We start from the raw sequence: 21,484 nt of genomic DNA, 5'->3' as shown, positions 1-21,484 counted from the left end.
ATGATCACGTTTTTTTAGATAGTAATGTAGTATTGTAATTATATGATAATGTTATGTTAGATAGTAGTGTGATATTATAACTGTGATCATGTTATGTTAGATAGTAGTGTGATATTATAACTGTGATCATGTTATGTTAGATAGTAGTGTAATATTATAACTGTGATCATATTATGCTAGATAGTAGTGTGATATTATAACTATATGATCATGTTATGTTAGATAGTAGTGTGATATTATAACTTTGTGATCATGTTATGTTAGATAGTAGTGTGATATTATAACTGTGATCATGTTATGTTAGATAGTAGTGTAATATTATAACTATATGATCACGTTATGTTAGATAGTAGTGTGATATTATAACTGTGATCATGTTATGTTAGATAGTAGTGTGATATTATAACTGTGATCATGTTATGTTAGATAGTAGTGTAATATTATAACTATATGATCACGTTATGCTAGATAGTAGTGTGATATTATAACTATATGATCACGTTATGTTAGATAGTATGATATTATAACTATGTGATCATGTTATTGTTAGATAGTAGTGTGATATTATAACTATGTGATCATGTTATTGTTAGATAGTAGTGTGATATTATAACTATGTGATCATGTTATGTTAGATAGTAGTGTAATATTATAACTATATGATCATGGTTATGTTAGATAGTAGTGTAATATTATAACTATATGATCATGGTTATGTTAGATAGTAGTGTGATATTATAACTATGTGATCATGTTATTGTTAGATAGTAGTGTAATATTGTAAATATATGATCATGGTTATGTTAGATAGTGTGATATTATAACTATGTGATCATGTTATTGTTAGATAGTAGTGTGATATTATAACTATGTGATCATGTTATGTTAGATAGTAGTGTAATATTATAACTATATGATCATGGTTATGTTAGATAGTAGTGTAATATCATAACTATATGATCATGTTATGTTAGATAGTGTGATGTTATAACTATGTGATCATGTTATGTTAGATATTAGTGTAATATTGTAAATATATGATCATGGTTATGTTAGATAGTAGTGTGATATAACTATATGATCACATTATGTTAGATAGTAGTGTGATATAACTACATGATCATGTTATGTTAGATAGTGTGATATTATAACTATGTGATCATGTTATGTTAGATACATAGTGTAATTTTGTAACAATATGATCATGGTTATGTTAGATACATAGTGTAGTATTGTAACTATGTGATCATGTTATGTTAGATAGTAGTGTAATATTATAACTATGTGATCATGTTATGTTAGATAGTAGTGTAATATTATAACTATATGATCACGTTATGTTAGATAGTGTGATATTATAACTATGTGATCATGTTATTGTTAGATAGTAGTGTGATATTATAACTATGTGATCATGTTATGTTAGATAGTAGTGTAATATTATAACTATATGATCATGGTTATGTTAGATAGTAGTGTAATATTATAACTATATGATCATGGTTATGTTAGATAGTAGTGTAATATGGTAAATATATGATCATGGTTATGTTAGATAGTAGTGTGATATAACTATATGATCACGTTATGTTAGATAGTAGTGTGATATTATAACTATATGATCATGTTATGTTAGATAGTGTGATGTTATAACTATGTGATCATGTTATGTTAGATATTAGTGTAATATTGTAAATATATGATCATGGTTATGTTAGATAGTAGTGTGATATAACTATATGATCATGTTATGTTAGATAGTAGTGTGATATTATAACTATGTGATCATGTTATATGTTAGATAGTAGTGTGATATTATAACCATGTGATCATGTTTATGTTAGATTTTAGTGTAATATTATAACTATATAATCATGTTATTGTTAGATAGTAGTGTGATATTATAACTATATGATCATGTTATTGTTAGATAGTAGTGTGATATTATAACTATATGATCATGTTACGTTAGATAGTAGTGTGATATTATAACTATATGATCATGTTATGTTAGATAGTAGTGTGATATTATAACTATATGATCATGTTATGTTAGATAGTAGTGTAATATTGTAAATATATGATCATGGTTATGTTAGATAGTAATGTAATTTTGTAAATATGATCACGTTATCTTAGATAGTAATGTAGTATTGTAATTATATGATAATGTTATGTTAGATAGTAGTGTGATATTATAACTGTGATCATGTTATGTTAGATAGTAGTGTGATATTATAACTGTGATCATGTTATGTTAGATAGTAGTGTGATATTATAACTGTGATCATGTTATGTTAGATAGTAGTGTGATATTATAACTATATGATCATGTTATTGTTAGATAGTAGTGTGATATTATAACTATATGATCATGTTACGTTAGATAGTAGTGTGATATTATAACTATATGATCATGTTATGTTAGATAGTAGTGTAATATTATAACTATATGATCATGGTTATGTTAGATAGTAGTGTGATATTATAACTATGTGATCATGTTATTGTTAGATAGTAGTGTAATATTGTAAATATATGATCATGGTTATGTTAGATAGTAATGTAATTTTGTAAATATGATCACGTTATCTTAGATAGTAATGTAGTATTGTAATTATATGATAATGTTATGTTAGATAGTAGTGTGATATTATAACTGTGATCATGTTATGTTAGATAGTAGTGTGATATTATAACTGTGATCATGTTATGTTAGATAGTAGTGTGATATTATAACTGTGATCATGTTATGTTAGATAGTAGTGTAATATTATAACTGTGATCATGTTATGCTAGATAGTAGTGTGATATTATAACTATATGATCATGTTATGTTAGATAGTAGTGTGATATTATAACTGTGATCATGTTATGTTAGATAGTAGTGTGATATTATAACTGTGATCATGTTATGTTAGATAGTAGTGTAATATTATAACTATATGATCATGTTATGCTAGATAGTAGTGTGATATTATAACTATATGATCACGTTATGTTAGATAGTGTGATATTATAACTATGTGATCACGTTATTGTTAGATAGTAGTGTGATATTATAACTATATGATCATGGTTATGTTAGATAGTAGTGTAATATTATAACTATATGATCATGGTTATGTTAGATAGTAGTGTGATATTATAACTATATGATCATATTATATTGGATAGTAGTGTGATATCATAACTATATGATCATGTTATGTTAGATAGTGTGATATTATAACTATGTGATCATGTTATGTTAGATAGTAGTGTGATATTATAACTATGTGATCATGTTATGTTAGATAGTAGTGTGATATTATAACTATGTGATCATGTTATTGTTAGATAGTTGTGTGATATTATAACTATATGATCATGTTATTGTTAGATAGTAGTGTGATATTATAACTATATGATCATGGTTATGTTAGATAGTAGTGTGATATAACTATATGATCACGTTATGTTAGATAGTAGTGTGATATTATAACTATATGATCATATTATGTTAGATAGTAGTGTGATATTATAACTATATGATCATGTTATGTTAGATAGTGTGATGTTATAACTATGTCATCATGTTATGTTAGATAGTGTGATATTATAACTATGTGATCATGTTATGTTAGATAGTAGTGTAATATTATAACTATATGATCATGGTTATGTTAGATAATAGTGTAATATTGTAAATATATGATCATGGTTATGTTAGATAGTAGTGTAATATTGTAAATATATGATCATGGTTATGTTAGATAGTAGTGTAATATTGTAAATATATGATCATGGTTATGTTAGATAGTAGTGTGATATTATAACTATATGGTCATGTTATTGTTAGATAGTAGTGTGATATAACTATATGATCATGTTAGTGTTAGATTTTAGTGTGATATTATAACTATATGATCATGTTAGTGTTAGATAGTGGTGTGATATTATAACTATATGATCATGTTACGTTAGATAGTGGTGTGATATTATAACTATATGATCATGTTATGTTAGATAGTAGTGTGATATTATAACTATATGATCATGTTATGTTAGATAGTAGTGTAATATTGTAAATATATGATCATGGTTATGTTAGATAGTAATGTAATTTTGTAAATATGATCACGTTATCTTAGATAGTAATGTAGTATTGTAATTATATGATAATGTTATGTTAGATAGTAGTGTGATATTATAACTGTGATCATGTTATGTTAGATAGTAGTGTGATATTATAACTATGTGATCATGTTATGTTAGATAGTAGTGTGATATTATAACTATGTGATCATGTTATGTTAGATAGTAGTGTAATATTATAACTATATAATCATGTTATTGTTAGATAGTAGTGTGATATTATAACTATATGATCATGTTATTGTTAGATAGTAGTGTGATATTATAACTGTGATCATGTTATGTTAGATAGTAGTGTGATATTATAACTGTGATCATGTTATGTTAGATAGTAGTGTGATATTATAACTGTGATCATGTTATGTTAGATAGTAGTGTAATATTATAACTATATGATCATGTTATGCTAGATAGTAGTGTGATATTATAACTATATGATCACGTTATGTTAGATAGTGTGATAATATAACTATGTGATCATGTTATTGTTAGATAGTAGTGTGATATTATAACTATATGATCATGGTTATGTTAGATAGTAGTGTAATATTATAACTATATGATCATGGTTATGTTAGATAGTAGTGTGATATAACTATATGATCACGTTATGTTAGATAGTAGTGTGATATTATAACTATATGATCATATTATGTTGGATAGTAGTGTGATATCATAACTATATGATCATGTTATGTTAGATAGTGTGATGTTATAACTATGTGATCATGTTATGTTAGATATTAGTGTAATATTGTAAATATATGATCATGGTTATGTTAGATAGTAGTGTGATATAACTATATGATCACATTATGTTAGATAGTAGTGTGATATAACTACATGATCATGTTATGTTAGATAGTGTGATATTATAACTATGTGATCATGTTATGTTAGATAGTAGTGTGATATTATAACTATGTGATCATGTTATTGTTAGATAGTTGTGTGATATTATAACTATATGATCATGTTATTGTTAGATAGTAGTGTGATATTATAACTATATGATCATGGTTATGTTAGATAGTAGTGTGATATAACTATGATCACGTTATGTGAGATAGTAGTGTGATATTATAACTATATGATCATATTATGTTAGATAGTAGTGTGATATTATAACTATATGATCATGTTATGTTAGATAGTGTGATGTTATAACTATGTGATCATGTTATGTTAGATAGTGTGATATTATAACTATGTGATCATGTTATGTTAGATAGTAATGTAATATTATAACTATATGATCATGGTTATGTTAGATAGTAGTGTAATATTATAACTATATGATCATGGTTATGTTAGATAATAGTGTAATATTGTAAATATATGATCATGGTTATGTTAGATAGTAGTGTAATATTGCAAATATATGATCATGGTTATGTTAGATAGTAGTGTAATATTGTAAATATATGATCATGGTTATGTTAGATAGTAGTGTAATATTGTAAATATATGATCATGGTTATGTTAGATAGTAGTGTGATATAACTATATGATCACATTATGTTAGATAGTAGTGTGATATAACTATATGATCATGTTATGTTAGATAGTAGTGTGATATTATAACTATGTGATCATGTTATGTTAGATAGTAGTGATATTATAACTATGTGATCATGTTATGTTAGATAGTAGTGATATTATAACTATGTGATCATGTTATGTTAGATAGTAGTGTGATATTATAACTATATGATCATGTTATTGTTAGATAGTAGTGTGATATTATAACTATGTGATCATGTTATGTTAGATAGTAGTGTGATATTATAACTATGTGATCATGTTATGTTAGATAGTAGTGTAATATTATAACTATATAATCATGTTATTGTTAGATAGTAGTGTGATATTATAACTATATGATCATGTTATTGTTAGATAGTAGTGTGATATAACTATATGATCATGTTAGTGTTAGATAGTAGTGTGATATTATAACTATATGATCATGTTAATGTTAGATAGTAGTGTGATATTATAACTATATGATCATGTTACGTTAGATAGTGGTGTGATATTATAACTATATGACCATGTTACGTTAGATAGTGGTGTGATATTATAACTATATGACCATGTTATGTTTGATAGTAGTGTAATATTGTAAATATATGATCATGGTTATGTTAGATAGTAATGTAATTTTGTAAATATGATCACGTTATCTTAGATAGTAATGTAGTATTGTAATTATATGATAATCTTATGCTAGATAGTAGTGTGATATTATAACTGTGATCATGTTATGTTAGATAGTAGTGTAATATTATAACTATATGATCATGTTATGCTAGATAGTAGTGTGATATTATAACTATGTGATCATGGTTGTGTCATATACATAGTGTATTTTTGTAGTTGTGTGATCATGTTATGTTAGATAGTAGTGTAATATTGTAAATATATGATCATGTTATGTTAGATAGTAGTGTAATATTGTAACTGTAACCTTATGTTAGAAACATGGTGTAAGAAGCAAGTTGCATCTTTTAGTTGAACATGTAGTTTATTTCACTCCGCTACTCTCCAGGATGAAAGGTCTCACTGTACGATTTACTCATGAACAAATGAGGATTTTGAACCATACTTTACAACCAAATGATGTAATCAAGATTATAGCCTTTGCAGGTGAGTTACTCTGGTGACCAGAGTGTAGTTTGTGATGTACATGTAGTAATCTAAGAAAACTCGTTTCTTGTCAAGCTTGAAAACACTGGTATCTGTCAACCAAATAATACTTATCCAAGTTTTCCAGTCATGTTGGGCACTTGATTAGCAATCTATAGATTGCAGGTTTTGAATCCCATCACAAAACATGTTTGGATGTTGTTAAGTGATAGTTAATCTCACTGTTCATTGATAAAGATTAACTCCTACATGTTTGGATGTTGTGAAGTGACAGTCCTAGTTTTCATTGATAAAGTATACCCCAACATGTTTGGATGTCGTGAAGTGACAGTTAATCCCACTGTTCATTGATAAAGTTTACCCCAACATGTTAATAGTGTCCATTAGCTGTAGCTCTAGTCTCTCATTTCAAAATTGAGGAAATCTTTTACAGATAATCCTTTAGTATCTTTGTTTGAAATTCAGAACAAATAAACTTAAAATTGTTTCTGGATCAAAACAGTATTTTTCATTTCTAATATAAGATGTTTATATTGTTTTCAGAATAGTGTGTTGTACTATATTACCTTTTTCTGGTAATGAGATGTGGTCGACAAATCCTTTGGACAGAAGTATGTTTAACTTCATGTCATACATCTTCAAGAATTGCTAATTAATTTATGTGACAACTCCAATGATATATTTACCTGCCTCTGTTTAAACAAATGCTTTTACTTAGTTTATGGCAATTTTTAGACCAACTTGACCAACATGGAGTGTATTTATGGTGTACATTCATACATGTATATGTATGCATGTAATTTTGTATAATTTTGTAAAAATTAATAAAGTTAATGACTCCATATTGACCCAGAGTCATGTGAGTTTTTATTATGTGAAATGCCAGAAAATACTAACTTGTATAAATAACATTCAGGAACAGGTAAAACATCCACTTTGATTCAGTATACCAAGATGAGGCCTGGTTTGAAGTTTTTGAGTGTTGTTTACAACAAGTAAGTTGTATTTTTTTATGGTCATACAGTTTGCCATTTGTTTTTAACCCTGTGAAACATTCCCACAGATACTAATTGATTTAATTACATATAACATTGAAATACGTGTTAATATTGTTTCATTTTATGAAGGATACAACTTTTATTATTATATGCATTTAATGTTACTTCTATTAAAAACTATCAAAATTCTTAGGATTTTTTAAACATATCTAAAAAGATATCTAAACTGACATTGATAGAGTTAAATAAAAGAGATGTTATAAAGTTAGCCAATGTTTGATGACAATCTGTGGTGTATGTAACCCTCAAACAGCAGGATGGTTGTAAGTAGCAGCATCAGTTGATGATAGCTGTCATTTAAGGGTTAGATGTCCAAAAAAGCATATTGTTGATTTAAGATTTCAAAACATTGGTATTTTGTGAATCTTACCTTTAAATCTGGCAGATGTTTTGGTATAAGGTTAATTGTTTAACAAAAAACAACCCCCAGGGGTGTTCAAAGATTGAGCAGTCATCCTTCACCCAAGTCTACCAGTTCTACTCAAGAAATTTAAAATATACAGATCAGTTTGTATCAGAAATAGTTATGAAACCATTTATCAATGCTCCTTTTATTTTTTAAAGATCAGTGAACGAACTTGCAAAGAAAACTTTTCCACCAAATGTTGAGTGTCGTACTGCACATTCTCTAGCCTGGGAAGGAATAGGAAAATAGTAAGTGAAATTTCTGTTCTCTAATCTCATTTTCAGCAGGAAAGTTGAGTGAAAATCTGTCATTTTCATAATTTTTCTCCAGTTAGAACTATTATCTTTATTGTTATTCTATAGTTAGGAAAGTCCTAATAATGTTGAATGAACATCTGTCATCTTTATTGTTATTCTATGTCACATTGTTTTCATAATATGTAGTGTTTCATTGTTTTATGTGCACCCATTCATATTCTTCCTTTAACTATCTTGCCACAGATAGATGAAACTAATCATGCCACAACATTTAGAATTTAATTAGATTATTGTCATTGTATATGGATAAACTTAGCATCAAAATGTGATTAATAAGTGAGTTTCTAATACTATATAAATGTTAAGTTTGTAATATTAGAAGGAGGTATTTTAAAACAATCCTCAAGCTACCTTATTAAGATAACTGTTACAGTTACTCTCTATGCATGCCCTCTTCTGAGAAGTACAGAATTTAATGTAAATAACTCAGTATAGGTATTACTCAGGCAAAGCATAATTTTTATATCTTTCAATTTCATATATCTATGGAGGTATGAACTAGAAAGTGAGACTCACTTGCCAAGCTCACCTGTCACATCCTGTCTTTTACGAATTGCCTTTTATTCTCAACATTTTATATTGATATTCCAAACAGAATACCCAAGTTTCAATCTATTAAATGACATATTATGTTTATTTCTGTACAGCGTTATTTAATTCGTGTCCAGGGCTCAAATGTTCTTGGTGGTATTTTTATATCTACTAGCTTGGCTGAATTTTTTATGGATCTTATTGCATTGTTAGAAAGCCATGGGAATTAGAGTTGTAACAGGAAATTGTCTTCTCTTTGTATATTTTTATTATTTTCATCACTTAAGTAAATAAAGTTCTTTGGTGCAGTAGTACCATTAGTGTAATAAAATAGAAGTATGCTGAGTTTCATTGAAGGTTGAGAACACAGGAACGAGAGAATTCATGTGAGTTTCAACCTTCTTCTTCTTCATCAGTGTTCTATATTTATTATTATATAAATAACTAGTTAGAAACTTGTGAGGTTAGATTATGCAATGAGAAAAAAAACAGAGGAAATTGCTCCAGAGATGTGCTCATGAGCAGCTTGTGCATTGCATAATTTGAACTATAATATCAGTTGCACATTTGCCAAATGATTTATGGTTGGTGTGGTGGTATTATTGGTTAAACAAAGTTAAAGGGCAATGAAACAATAACATTTAAGTATAAATAGATGTTGCAAGCTTTAAACTGTTTAGATAAATGAAGGTTGTTCTGTGTTATAACTTCTAGAAAGAAAAATAATTTTGATTTACTTCATATTTGTTTATGGTGGTTATGAGGTTGGACAAATGGATATAGTTAGGAAAGAGGAAGTATCATGGTGGTTATGAGGTTGGACAAATGGATATAGTTAGGATAGAGGAAGTATCATGGTGGTTATGAGGTTGAACAAATGGATATAGTTAGGATAGAGAAGTATTATGGTGGTTTATGAGGTTGAACAAATGGATATGGTCAGGATAGAGGAAGTATCATGGTGGTTATGAAGCTCATCAAATGGATATAGTTAGGATAGAGGAAGTATCATGGTGGTTATGAGGTTGAACAAATGGATATAGTTAGGATAGAGGAAGTATTATGGTGGTTATGAAGTTCATCAAATGGATATTGCTAGGATAGAGGAAGTATCACGGTGGTTATGAAGTTCATCAAATGGATGTAGTTAGGATAGAGGAAGTATCATGGTGGTTATGAAGCTCATCAAATGGATATAGTTGGGACAGAGGAAGCATCATGGTGGTTATGAAGTTCATCAAATGGATATAGTAAGGATAGAGGAAGTAGCCAGTGAAAGATAAACGTTTATTGAGAAAATGATTGATATTTGTTTTGGAGTTTACAGAAATTATACAAATTAAAATTCAGGATTTTCAAACAAAGAAAAGTACTTCAAATCTTGAATGAAAATCACTTTGCACTCAAAGAAGCCAACACTCTGACTCCATATATCTATACATATATGCTAAAAATTGATTTTATCACACAAAAGACCAATAATTTTGTGAAGGTACATGAACCCTATTAAAAATTATAGTATGGAAGCTAATGGTTACTTCAACAGAATCCATAGCATAGTTTAAAAATGAGTAGTGTTCCATTGTTCCATGTACTTACTCATGTTGTTTCTTATATATATGTTGTTCCAGCATTACAAGTAAACTCTCTCGTAATCTTCCTTTATAATGTATAGTTGTTCCATTGCTTCATGTCAGTTTAGTCATGTTATCTTAGAATTACCTTTTTCTGTGTTGTAACTACAGAACAAATGAAATGGAGATTCATGCTAGTTACTTAGTTACAGTTGAATTAAATGGGTAGTGTTTTGTATCTAACATTTGTTATTGGTGTGTGATCCATGAATTATTTATATTTACAGCTATCGTCGTAAACTGACAAGCAAACTACGTCCCATAGATATCATGAGTAAATTGTATAAAGCTCCTAAAACATATGCAAAAAAACAGAGGTATGCCAGTGCTGTACTTGCTACCATTAATAGTTTCATGGCTACAGTTGATGATGATATAACTGTGGCACATTACCTCAACACTTAGTGGACTGGGATGGTGAAACTCTTCAACTTATAGGAGACACAGAAAGACTTGTAAGCAGTTAGATTTTATTCAGCTGTCTTTTGAAAAGTTACGGAAATTGAATGTTATACAAGTTTTCCAGGAACTTCTTGACAGAAGCTAGACAGTTTCTTGATGGTATAACTAGAAAGAACAATATGTGTCTGAAATTTTTAATGTAGTGAACTGAAGCTTGTTCAGTTAGTGTGTTAAAACAATATCTTATTTTGTTTTGGTGATAGTTAAATGGCTGAGAAATGCATGAAATGTGTTTAATGAATGTTCAGAGAAGATATTATCTCATTGTGTTCATAGTAATTATTGTCACCTGGATATTTGTTAGCTATAAAAAACATCTTTCTCATATAATCCTGACATTCGTTTCATGTAAATCAGCTTACTATTGAATAGAGAATGCTCCAACCATTGGAGAACAGTTTAGAAACTTAAGATGCTAGGGAACCATGCAAGAGTTGTGTTGTTGTTGCAATAATTCTTAAGTAAAATCTTATCTGACTGCAAAATAAATTCATTTTTTACTTTTAATGCTAGAAATAATGAATGTATAATTCAGTTTAATTATTATTAGGACTGTAATAAGCATATTACCATATAAAGTTTGACAGTATTAGTTTTAATTATTATTGGGACTGAAACAAACATATTACCAGATACAGTTTGATAGTGTTGATTGTAATTATTAGTAGGACTGAAACAAACATATTACCAGATATAGTTTGACACTATTAATTTCAATTATTATTATTAGGACAGAAACAAATGTATTACCAGAGGTAGTTTGACACTATTAATTGTAATTATTATTAGGACTGAAACAAACGTATTACCATATATAGTTTGACACTATTAACTGTAATTATTACTAGGACTGTTACAAGCATACAACCACATGAATTCAACAGTTAATTTGCATAATGTACTGATGGTACCACCAGAACTACTGATTTATGTCTAATTGGAAACCCTTTATTTTAGAGGTAATGCTTACAAATGAAACAAAGCATTCCCTTATTGCTTAAAAATATGCTACAAAGAACAGTAACACATGTTAAACAGAATAGAAAGTATACTGTTTGTGTTCATATAATTGATGTTACATGCAATTAAGTATATACAGTAAGAAAGTATTGCTAGAGCACCATATTTCAGCCAGTTAAAATGACTGCAGGCAACTTAAAATAATTTTGTATTTAATAGTAACCATTCTAAATAGTTGACAGTTGTGTTTTTAACATAAAATTGTTGACTAATTAAAATTAGTCATGGGGGGTAGATTTACTTCTTTTTTGATATTAAAATTAATTTTAGTACATTTTTCATGTTAAAAATACTTCCCTGACATTTTGTGTGCTAGGACTTCATCACATTTTACTGTTACTTGTAGACATTAACCCTCCTTGTTCCATCATAATGGTATGCTCCACTGCATGAAGGGATGCTTATGTACATTGTTTTGTTGGTGTGTACGGGTTTCTTATGATAAACAACTTTGGTTTAAATTATTTGAATTATACAGCTCATAAAGTGGAATGTTCTATAAAATCATACACTATAGATGAACTTGTGTTTAACACACATCAAACAAGCATTTGAACACAACCATGTTTTATTATAATATTTCTTTCAGGCTGTGGCAGATGATGCACAAGGCCTTTGGAACAAAATGGCTAACCAAAGTGACAATGAAGTGTACATCACACATGACGTTTATCTAAAACTGTACCAGCTCACTCATCCTCGGCTAGAAGGTTACGACTGTATTTTAGTTGATGAGGCACAAGATTGTAATGGTGGTCAGTGTATTCATTTATCAACTTGTTAAACAAACAAAAATACTTTAAATATCAAATTGTAGGTTGAGCTAAAGTATAATATTCAAAAAAATTGAATGAGTTAAATGTCTCAAAACAATAGAGGTAAACAGAAAAATACCTAAAGGAATATGTGGTGTGATGAATATAGATATTATTCTGGAGGGGGTAATGGTTTGGTATTTATAACATAATTGAATCTTAACGTGACGAAATATTCTTCATCTGTATGAAAGGGAAAACAGTTTTCTTCACAGTGAAGTGAGATGTCTAGTATTAGTTGTAAAACATGCACTGACCGAATTCCTTTTCTTTAGCCATGTTGGACTTACTGCTGTCACAGCCTTGTCCTAAAATCCTAGTGGGTGACCCTAACCAGCAGATCTATGCCTTCCGTGGAGCTGTGAATGCACTGAATTCTGTCCAGAGTTCCCAAATGTTCTATCTCACAAGGGTGAGGATCAGTAACATGAATATTGTCTTCCATAGCCATTCAGTGTTTTTATTAAAGCAAATGAGTTCCAACATATTTGCTTTATTTTGTCAATGTTACAAGCTAATGTGCTATAATTAAACTGATGTTCAGTAAAATTTGTTTCCAAGTAATTGTTTTTAGTCCATTTGCTTTGTATGTAACATAATCATCAGGTTATTCTGAAGTATGTATCTAAAAATGCTTATTCCAGTCCTTTCGGTTTGGTCCAGAGATAAGTTATGTGGCTTCCTGTGCTCTTGAAGTCTTGAAGAAGATTCACAATAAGACCATAGTTGGAGGCACCCAAGAAGGTATGTGACAACATTTGTCATTGTAAATTTTAGTAGTACTTGATGATGACATGGTACTTTAGTAGTGCTTGATGATGACGTGGTACTTTAGTAGTACTTGATGATGACATGGTACTTTAGTGGTGCTTGATGATGATGTGGTACTTTAGTAGTGCTTGATGATGACATGATACTTTAGTAGTACTTGATGATGACATGGTACTTTAGTAGTACTTGATGACGACGTGGTACTTTAGTGGTGCTTGATGATGATGTGGTACTTTAGTAGTGCTTGATGATGACGTGGTACTTTAGTAGTGCTTGATGATGACGTGGTACTTTAGTAGTGCTTGATGATGACGTGGTACTTTAGTAGTGCTTGATGATGACATGGTACTTTAGTAGTACTTGATGATGACATGGTACTATAGTAGTGCTTGATGATGACGTGGTACTTTAGTGGTGCTTGATGATGATGTGGTACTTTAGTAGTACTTGATGACATGATACTTTAGTAGTACTTGATGATGACATGGTACTATAGTAGTGCTTGATGACGACGTGGTACTTTAGTGGTGCTTGATGATGATGTGGTACTTTAGTAGTACTTGATGATGACATGGTACTTTAGTAGTACTTGATGATGACGTGGTACTTTAGTGGTGCTTGATGATGACGTGGTACTTTAGTAGTGCTTGATGATGACGTGGTACTTTAGTAGTGCTTGATGATGACGTGGTACTTTAGTAGTGCTTGATGATGACATGATACTTTAGTAGTACTTGATGATGACATGGTACTTTAGTAGTACTTGATGATGACATGGTACTATAGTGGTGCTTGATGATGATGTGGTACTTTAGTAGTACTTGATGACATGATACTTTAGTAGTACTTGATGATGACATGGTACTATAGTAGTGCTTGATGACGACGTGGTACTTTAGTGGTGCTTGATGATGATGTGGTACTTTAGTAGTGCTTGATGATGACGTGGTACTTTAGTAGTACTTGATGATGGCGTGGTACTTTAGTAGTACTTGATGATGACATGGTACTTTAGTGGTGCTTGATGATGATGTGGTACTTTAGTAGTGCTTGATGATGACGTGGTACTTTAGTAGTACTTGATGATGACGTGGTACTTTAGTAGTACTTGATGATGACATGGTACTTTAGTGGTGCTTGATGATGATGTGGTACTTTAGTAGTGCTTGATGATGACATGATACTTTAGTAGTACTTGATGATGACGTGGTACTTTAGTTGTGCTTGATGATGACGTGGTACTTTAGTTGTGCTTGATGACATGGTACTTTAGTAGTACTTGATGATGACGTGGTACTTTAGTTGTGCTTGATGATGACGTGGTACTTTAGTAGTGCTTGATGATGACGTGGTACTTTAGTAGTACTTGATGATGACATGGTACTATAGTAGTGCTTGATGATGACATGGTACTATAGTAGTGCTTGATGACGACGTGGTACTTTAGTGGTGCTTGATGATGATGTGGTACTTTAGTAGTGCTTGATGAGACATGGTACTTTAGTAGTACTTGATGATGACATGGTACTTTAGTAGTACTTGATGACGACGTGGTACTTTAGTAGTGCTTGATGATGACGTGGTACTTTAGTAGTGCTTGATGATGACATGATACTTTAGTAGTACTTGATGATGACATGGTACTTTAGTAGTACTTGATGATGACATGGTACTATAGTAGTGCTTGATGATGATGTGGTACTTTAGTGGTGCTTGATGATGATGTGGTACTTTAGTAGTACTTGATGACATGATACTTTAGTAGTACTTGATGATGACATGGTACTATAGTAGTGCTTGATGACGACGTTATACTTTAGTGGTGCTTGATGATGATGTGGTACTTTAGTAGTGCTTGATGATGACGTGGTACTTTAGTTGTGCTTGATGACATGGTACTTTAGTAGTACTTGATGATGACGTGGTACTTTAGTTGTGCTTGATGATGACGTGGTACTTTAGTAGTGCTTGATGATGACGTGGTACTTTAGTTGTGCTTGATGATGACGTGGTACTTTAGTTGTGCTTGATGACATGGTACTTTAGTAGTACTTGATGATGACGTGGTACTTTAGTTGTGCTTGATGATGACGTGGTACTTTAGTAGTGCTTGATGATGACGTGGTACTTTAGTAGTACTTGATGATGACATGGTACTATAGTAGTGCTTGATGACGACGTGGTACTTTAGTGGTGCTTGATGATGATGTGGTACTTTAGTGGTGCTTGATGAGACATGGTACTTTAGTAGTACTTGATGATGACATGGTACTTTAGTAGTACTTGATGACGACGTGGTACTTTAGTGGTGCTTGATGATGATGTGGTACTTTAGTAGTGCTTGATGATGACGTGGTACTTTAGTAGTGCTTGATGATGACATGATACTTTAGTAGTACTTGATGATGACATGGTACTTTAGTAGTACTTGATGATGACATGGTACTATAGTAGTGCTTGATGATGACGTGGTACTTTAGTGGTGCTTGATGATGATGTGGTACTTTAGTAGTACTTGATGACATGATACTTTAGTAGTACTTGATGATGACATGGTACTATAGTAGTGCTTGATGACGACGTAGTACTTTAGTGGTGCTTGATGATGACGTGGTACTTTAGTTGTGCTTGATGACATGGTACTTTAGTAGTACTTGATGATGACGTGGTACTTTAGTTGTGCTTGATGATGACGTGGTACTTTAGTAGTGCTTGATGATGACGTGGTACTTTAGTAGTGCTTGATGATGACGTGGTACTTTAGTTGTGCTTGATGATGACGTGGTACTTTAGTTGTGCTTGATGACATGGTACTTTAGTAGTACTTGATGATGACGATGGTACTTTAGTTGTGCTTGATGATGGCGTGGTACTTTAGTAGTGCTTGATGATGGCGATGGTACTTTAGTAGTGCTTGATGATGACGTGGTACTTTAGTTGTGCTTGATGATGACGTGGTACTTTAGTTGTGCTTGATGACATGGTACTTTAGTAGTACTTGATGATGACGTGGTACTTTAGTTGTGCTTGATGATGACGTGGTACTTTAGTTGTGCTTGATGATGACGTGGTACTTTAGTAGTGCTTGATGATGGCGTGGTACTTTAGTTGTGCTTGATGATGACGTGGTACTTTAGTTGTGCTTGATGATGACGTGGTACTTTAGTTGTGCTTGATGATGACGTGGTACTTTAGTAGTGCTTGATGATGACGTGGTACTTTAGTTGTGCTTGATGATGACGTGGTACTATAGTAGTGCTTGATGTTTTATATTTCAGTTATGTGTATATTTAGAATGATCCTTTCATTTATAAACAAACTAGAATGTAAATATCTTGATAAATTGCTGTTTTAGAAGTATGAAGTCTGGCTTATAATAATTATCCATACATGGACAAATGTATTGATACATCACCAGTGCTTTTTTGAGGGATGTATTTAGTTTAAGGATCACTTGTACTTTGGGATTAGTTGATTGAAGAATATTCATGATGTTTCTCTGATGCTGTAGGATCCAGGTAACACTAAGATGTTAGCATATTCAGGAACATTTTAACTCTGGAATTTTGTGGTTATAAATCTTATTAATATATTCAAAAATATTTTTGTTGATTATTGCTGGAGTTCCAGAAGGCATTTTTAATCAAATTTTTTTTAATATTTATAACTTCATCATGAAATTTAGAATAAGAGTTAATGAGTTTATTTGCCCTATGAATTAGAATATTTACTAACTTATTTTTGTAACAATTGGGTACGAATGTGCTGAAAAACAGTACAGATAAAACAATGTTGGTTTGTGGAGTTCAAGCTGTTCTGGTTAATGATATTTAGATCTAAGAAAGTCACCTATTTGTTTTTCAACTGTAAACATGACAGTCTCAAGATTTAGTTTTGTTAAAAAGAAATTGTAACAGTTAAATTCTGTGCTGAAGGCTATTGAATGTTTGAGTATGGTTTTGACTAAAGTTTGCCATATTTTTCTTTGTTAATTGTCTGAAAGCATAATGTTTGAGTATTATTGAAAGTACCTATGTGGGAGGTTGGTTTCTGATCTGAATTACCAGGTACACAACAGTCACTGATAATATCCAACTTATAGAAACTACTTGTAATCCACTTTTACCATTAAAGTGAGGTACGGTATTATTGGATGTTAGAATTTCACTATAGTTAAGTAAGACTTTTTCTTCTAACTGAATATTGTGCTAGTTAACAATATTTGTGGACCAATTTCCTGTATTTACAGGAGCAGTTAATGGCTCTAAAGTGGGTCAGATTTGTATAATCGCTAGATGTAATTTGACACTCCTTAATGAAGCTGTCCGTCTCTGCTGTGGAGAGGAAGCCACGAAGGTGAACCATCTACAGTAAGAGGAGCTTTCGTTGGGGTAAGAAACAACAGTATCTTATCTTGAAAGTGTAACAGAAGGGAATTAAATGTTAATATCATGTTGATTATTTTCCTATAGTTACTAGTACTTGGTAAAAAAAGTTAATTATCCCCAGCTTGCCAAAACTAAGTTTTGAAATATCTTTGTATTGTCATGATCTATGATTTATAAAATTTATTGTTCTGTTGTTTGTGAAGCATTAATGTGTTATGCTTTGTTACTTGTAAAGTACTGCCTTTTTTATTTTTTTGTAGTTTATAAAACTTTGATTCAGTGACATGTTTCAGGCCTTATTTGGTTTAATAATTAGAAAGTTGCATTGTTTTACTGACTGATGTGTTTCAGGCCTTATCTGAATATGGTATCAGAAACTAACTAATATTTTAGTTTTCTTGATTTTATACATTTTTTTCAGATAAAATAAGTTTAACCTTACATGACTATATCATTTATTCAGAAATATCATTGATTTTAAATTTAATTGGAAAAACGTTTTGAAGTGGAAAAGTGATGAGCAAAAGTTTTAGCTATAGGGTTTTGTTTTCCAGGGTTTGAAAGGATATGGTCTAGAACAGATTGTTGATATGTATAGGTTGATGACCATCAACAGGGATATCTCACCAGAGGGTAATATTTAAATTTTGTTATTCTTTTGTGTTAAAAAATATTTGACATGTGAAGAAAGTGTTCTTTTTTAAAATACCAGTTTCTGTTTTTATTAGTGATTAAATTGCAATTTTTAGGAAATTCATCATGATAGTGTAGTTTTCTACTTATGTAAAGAGAAGTAAGTTTGTATCTTAGAACAGCTGGTATTAACATTTTTATTGATACGCAGAGAACAATGTTTTGACCTTCCTAGGTCATCTTCATGTTAACAAAAAGAGTCAGCAAATGATTGTTGCCCGGCACGTCTCAGGGATGAAAGTATAAATGGGTATGGGATTGTAGGGGGCATTGCAGGTGGATGTTAGATTATTAATTAGTATAGATATAAAGGTGTCCTTTTATATTGGTTTGATTTTGGTTTTAGTTGCTGTGTAAGTAGGGCTTCTTTGATTTTGCATTTGTTTATATTTGTTTCCCTACTTAGTATCTGAGTGTTTTCTATGGTTATGTTATGTTTATTTGATTTGCAGCATTCAAAAACATGTGAAGGTGTTTTTTTATGTTCTTTGAATCTTGTTTCCATTTTTCTGCTTATTTCTCTACATTCAACCATGTTAACTCAATACGCTCCAACATTAAGTTCATCTATAAACAGGTAAAAACTAACCAAATAGCATTTCTTTACCTCAAGATCACTAGAACTGATACACAATTCAAAACAAAAATCCACAGAAAAGTCATCCAACTGGATTATAGATTCCATGGAACTCGGCACATGAAACAAAACAAAAACTTAACATATTAAGAAACCGAATAAATACAGCCACAAAACAATGCTTACCTGATAAAGTTAATGATTAAATCAACAAAATAAAACACTTCATCAGCATCAACACATTTTCTCCAAAAACTGTGGAAAAAATTATACGTACACACCTATATAAACAACAAACAAAACAATGGTAAATTACTAGATACAACAAACTACAAAACCTTACACTGCTGCATATCATATGTTCCTGACATCAGGAAAAAATAACCAACATTTAGAAAAACTCATAATAAAACACAACATTCCAGTAAACACTTAGTTTGTGTAAAATTACATTGACAAACACACCACCAACATGCTTTATAAAATACAATGCAACAACTATCACAACTTCTATATTGGAAAATTAAGCAGAAAAATGGAAACTAGATTCAAAGAACAAAAAAAACAAAACACACCTTCACATGTTTTTGAATGCTGCAAATCAAATAAATGCAACATAACTATAGAAAACACATAGATACTAAGTAGGGAAACAAATATAAACAAATGCAAAATCAATGAAGCCCTACTTATACAACAACTAAAACCAAAATTAAATCAATATAAAGAAATACCTTTATACCTATACTAATTAATAGCCTAACATCCACCTGCAATGCCTCCTACAATCTTGTACCTGTTCATACTCTCGTTCCTAAGACGTGCCCAGCAATGGTCGGTTGCAAACTCTCTTTGTTAACCTGAAGATGACCTAGGATGGTTAAATCATTGTTCTCTGCTTTATTAGTAAAGTGTTAATACCCATACCAACTGTTCTAAGATACGTTTTCATTTCAAGTGGGTTTCTTGTCATCAAGAAGTTTGTGTATATTTAATAGCAGCAGTAGCTATTGGGTATTAAATTGTTTCATCTCATTTAACAGCTTGAATTGTTTTGTTTCTTCACATCAGTCAACATCACTAATAAACTAATAGGTATGTTATTTTGGTTTGTAGATGGTAAGTTTTATATTTTAAAGAGAAATGTTCTCTTTCAGATCTGCAAGATATTAAAGATAAGTTCATCAGAGGGTTCAAAAGAATGGAACATTTGTATGAGTATGCTAAAAACACCAGTGATGTGGAGCTTTTAAATAAGATTCGGTTTGTTAGCCAACATAGAGAGAATACCAGAATATGTAGAAACTATAAAACAAAATGCACTTTTCCCATGTATATGGCTAGTGAGTTATTATCATCTTCCTATTTTTATAAATTCATGTATCATTATTTTTATTGATATAAAACTTCTTCCCTGATGTATCGTTATTTAGGGTTAATGTGAAGCTTCTTCCCTGATGTGTTGTTATTTAAGAAATGTAAAGCTTCTTCCCTGATGTTTTGTTATCTAGTATTAGTATGAAACTTCTTCCCTGATATGTTGTTATTTAGGATTAATGTAAATTTTCTTCCCTGATGTGTCAGTATTTAGTATTAATTTAAGTTTTCTCAACTGATGTATTGTTACTTAAGACTAAGATATATCCACAAAACATTTCCTGTCAATTTAGTATCTTTTTTTTTTTTGTTAAAGAATTTTTATAATAATGTAAATTAATTCTAATCTAATCTAGTAATCAAAATCTATAAATCCACATGTCATTAGTGTAGCTTTTATAAAGTATGGCCTATATCTGATAGAGAGAAAAATTATCACTGAAATTTCTGGACATTTTTTGCTTTAATTTTGTTAGGACTAAACTTTGTTGAACTTAATACTATCCATAATAATGTTAAGCAGAATGTCTACTAAAGTATACCTACATAGATTGAAATGAATCACATGCATTCATGTTTAGATAGGAAGGATATGTACATTTTCAGGACAGATAAATACTGAGATTTATTATCACAGATGAACTTTTAT

At 30.4% G+C, this 21,484-nt stretch overlaps 1 protein-coding gene and 1 long non-coding RNA gene across 2 annotated transcripts; both read left to right on the top strand.

The window, feature by feature from the left end:
• Positions 1-6,443: 6,443 nt before the first annotated feature.
• Positions 6,444-11,008, top strand: LOC143239171 (uncharacterized). Its single transcript, XR_013021041.1, has 3 exons — positions 6,444-6,786; positions 8,409-8,498; positions 10,960-11,008. It is a non-coding gene; the product is annotated as an uncharacterized LOC143239171 (long non-coding RNA).
• Positions 11,009-11,128: 120 nt separating this feature from the next.
• On the top strand, positions 11,129-20,742 carry LOC143239170 (F-box DNA helicase 1-like). The gene is made up of 7 exons (XM_076480029.1): positions 11,129-11,187; positions 12,804-12,969; positions 13,305-13,441; positions 13,674-13,773; positions 18,050-18,191; positions 18,743-18,821; positions 20,616-20,742. Exons 2-5 carry the CDS (start codon positions 12,840-12,842, stop codon positions 18,172-18,174), a joined length of 492 nt encoding a protein of 163 aa, XP_076336144.1. The 5' UTR covers positions 11,129-11,187; positions 12,804-12,839; the 3' UTR covers positions 18,175-18,191; positions 18,743-18,821; positions 20,616-20,742.
• The last annotated feature ends 742 nt before the right edge of the window (positions 20,743-21,484 follow it).

Source organism: Tachypleus tridentatus, chromosome 13 (genome assembly GCF_004210375.1).
Source record: "Tachypleus tridentatus isolate NWPU-2018 chromosome 13, ASM421037v1, whole genome shotgun sequence".
In the NCBI taxonomy this organism is placed as follows: domain Eukaryota; kingdom Metazoa; phylum Arthropoda; class Merostomata; order Xiphosura; family Limulidae; genus Tachypleus; species Tachypleus tridentatus.
Note: the sequence above shows the minus strand (reverse complement) of the source record. Positions and strands in the feature narration are given on the sequence as shown.

What these genes read in the sequence shown, in the direction of transcription:
- LOC143239170 (XM_076480029.1), top strand. Translation starts at nt 12,840, where the DNA reads ATGGCTAACCAAAGTGACAATGAAGTGTACATCACACATGACGTTTAT. An exon ending in AAATGTTCTATCTCACAAGG is followed by an intron (nt 13,442 to 13,673) that starts GTGAGGATCAGT and finishes TGCTTATTCCAG; the next exon opens with TCCTTTCGGTTTGGTCCAGA. An exon ending in AGTTGGAGGCACCCAAGAAG is followed by an intron (nt 13,774 to 18,049) that starts GTATGTGACAAC and finishes CTGTATTTACAG; the next exon opens with GAGCAGTTAATGGCTCTAAA.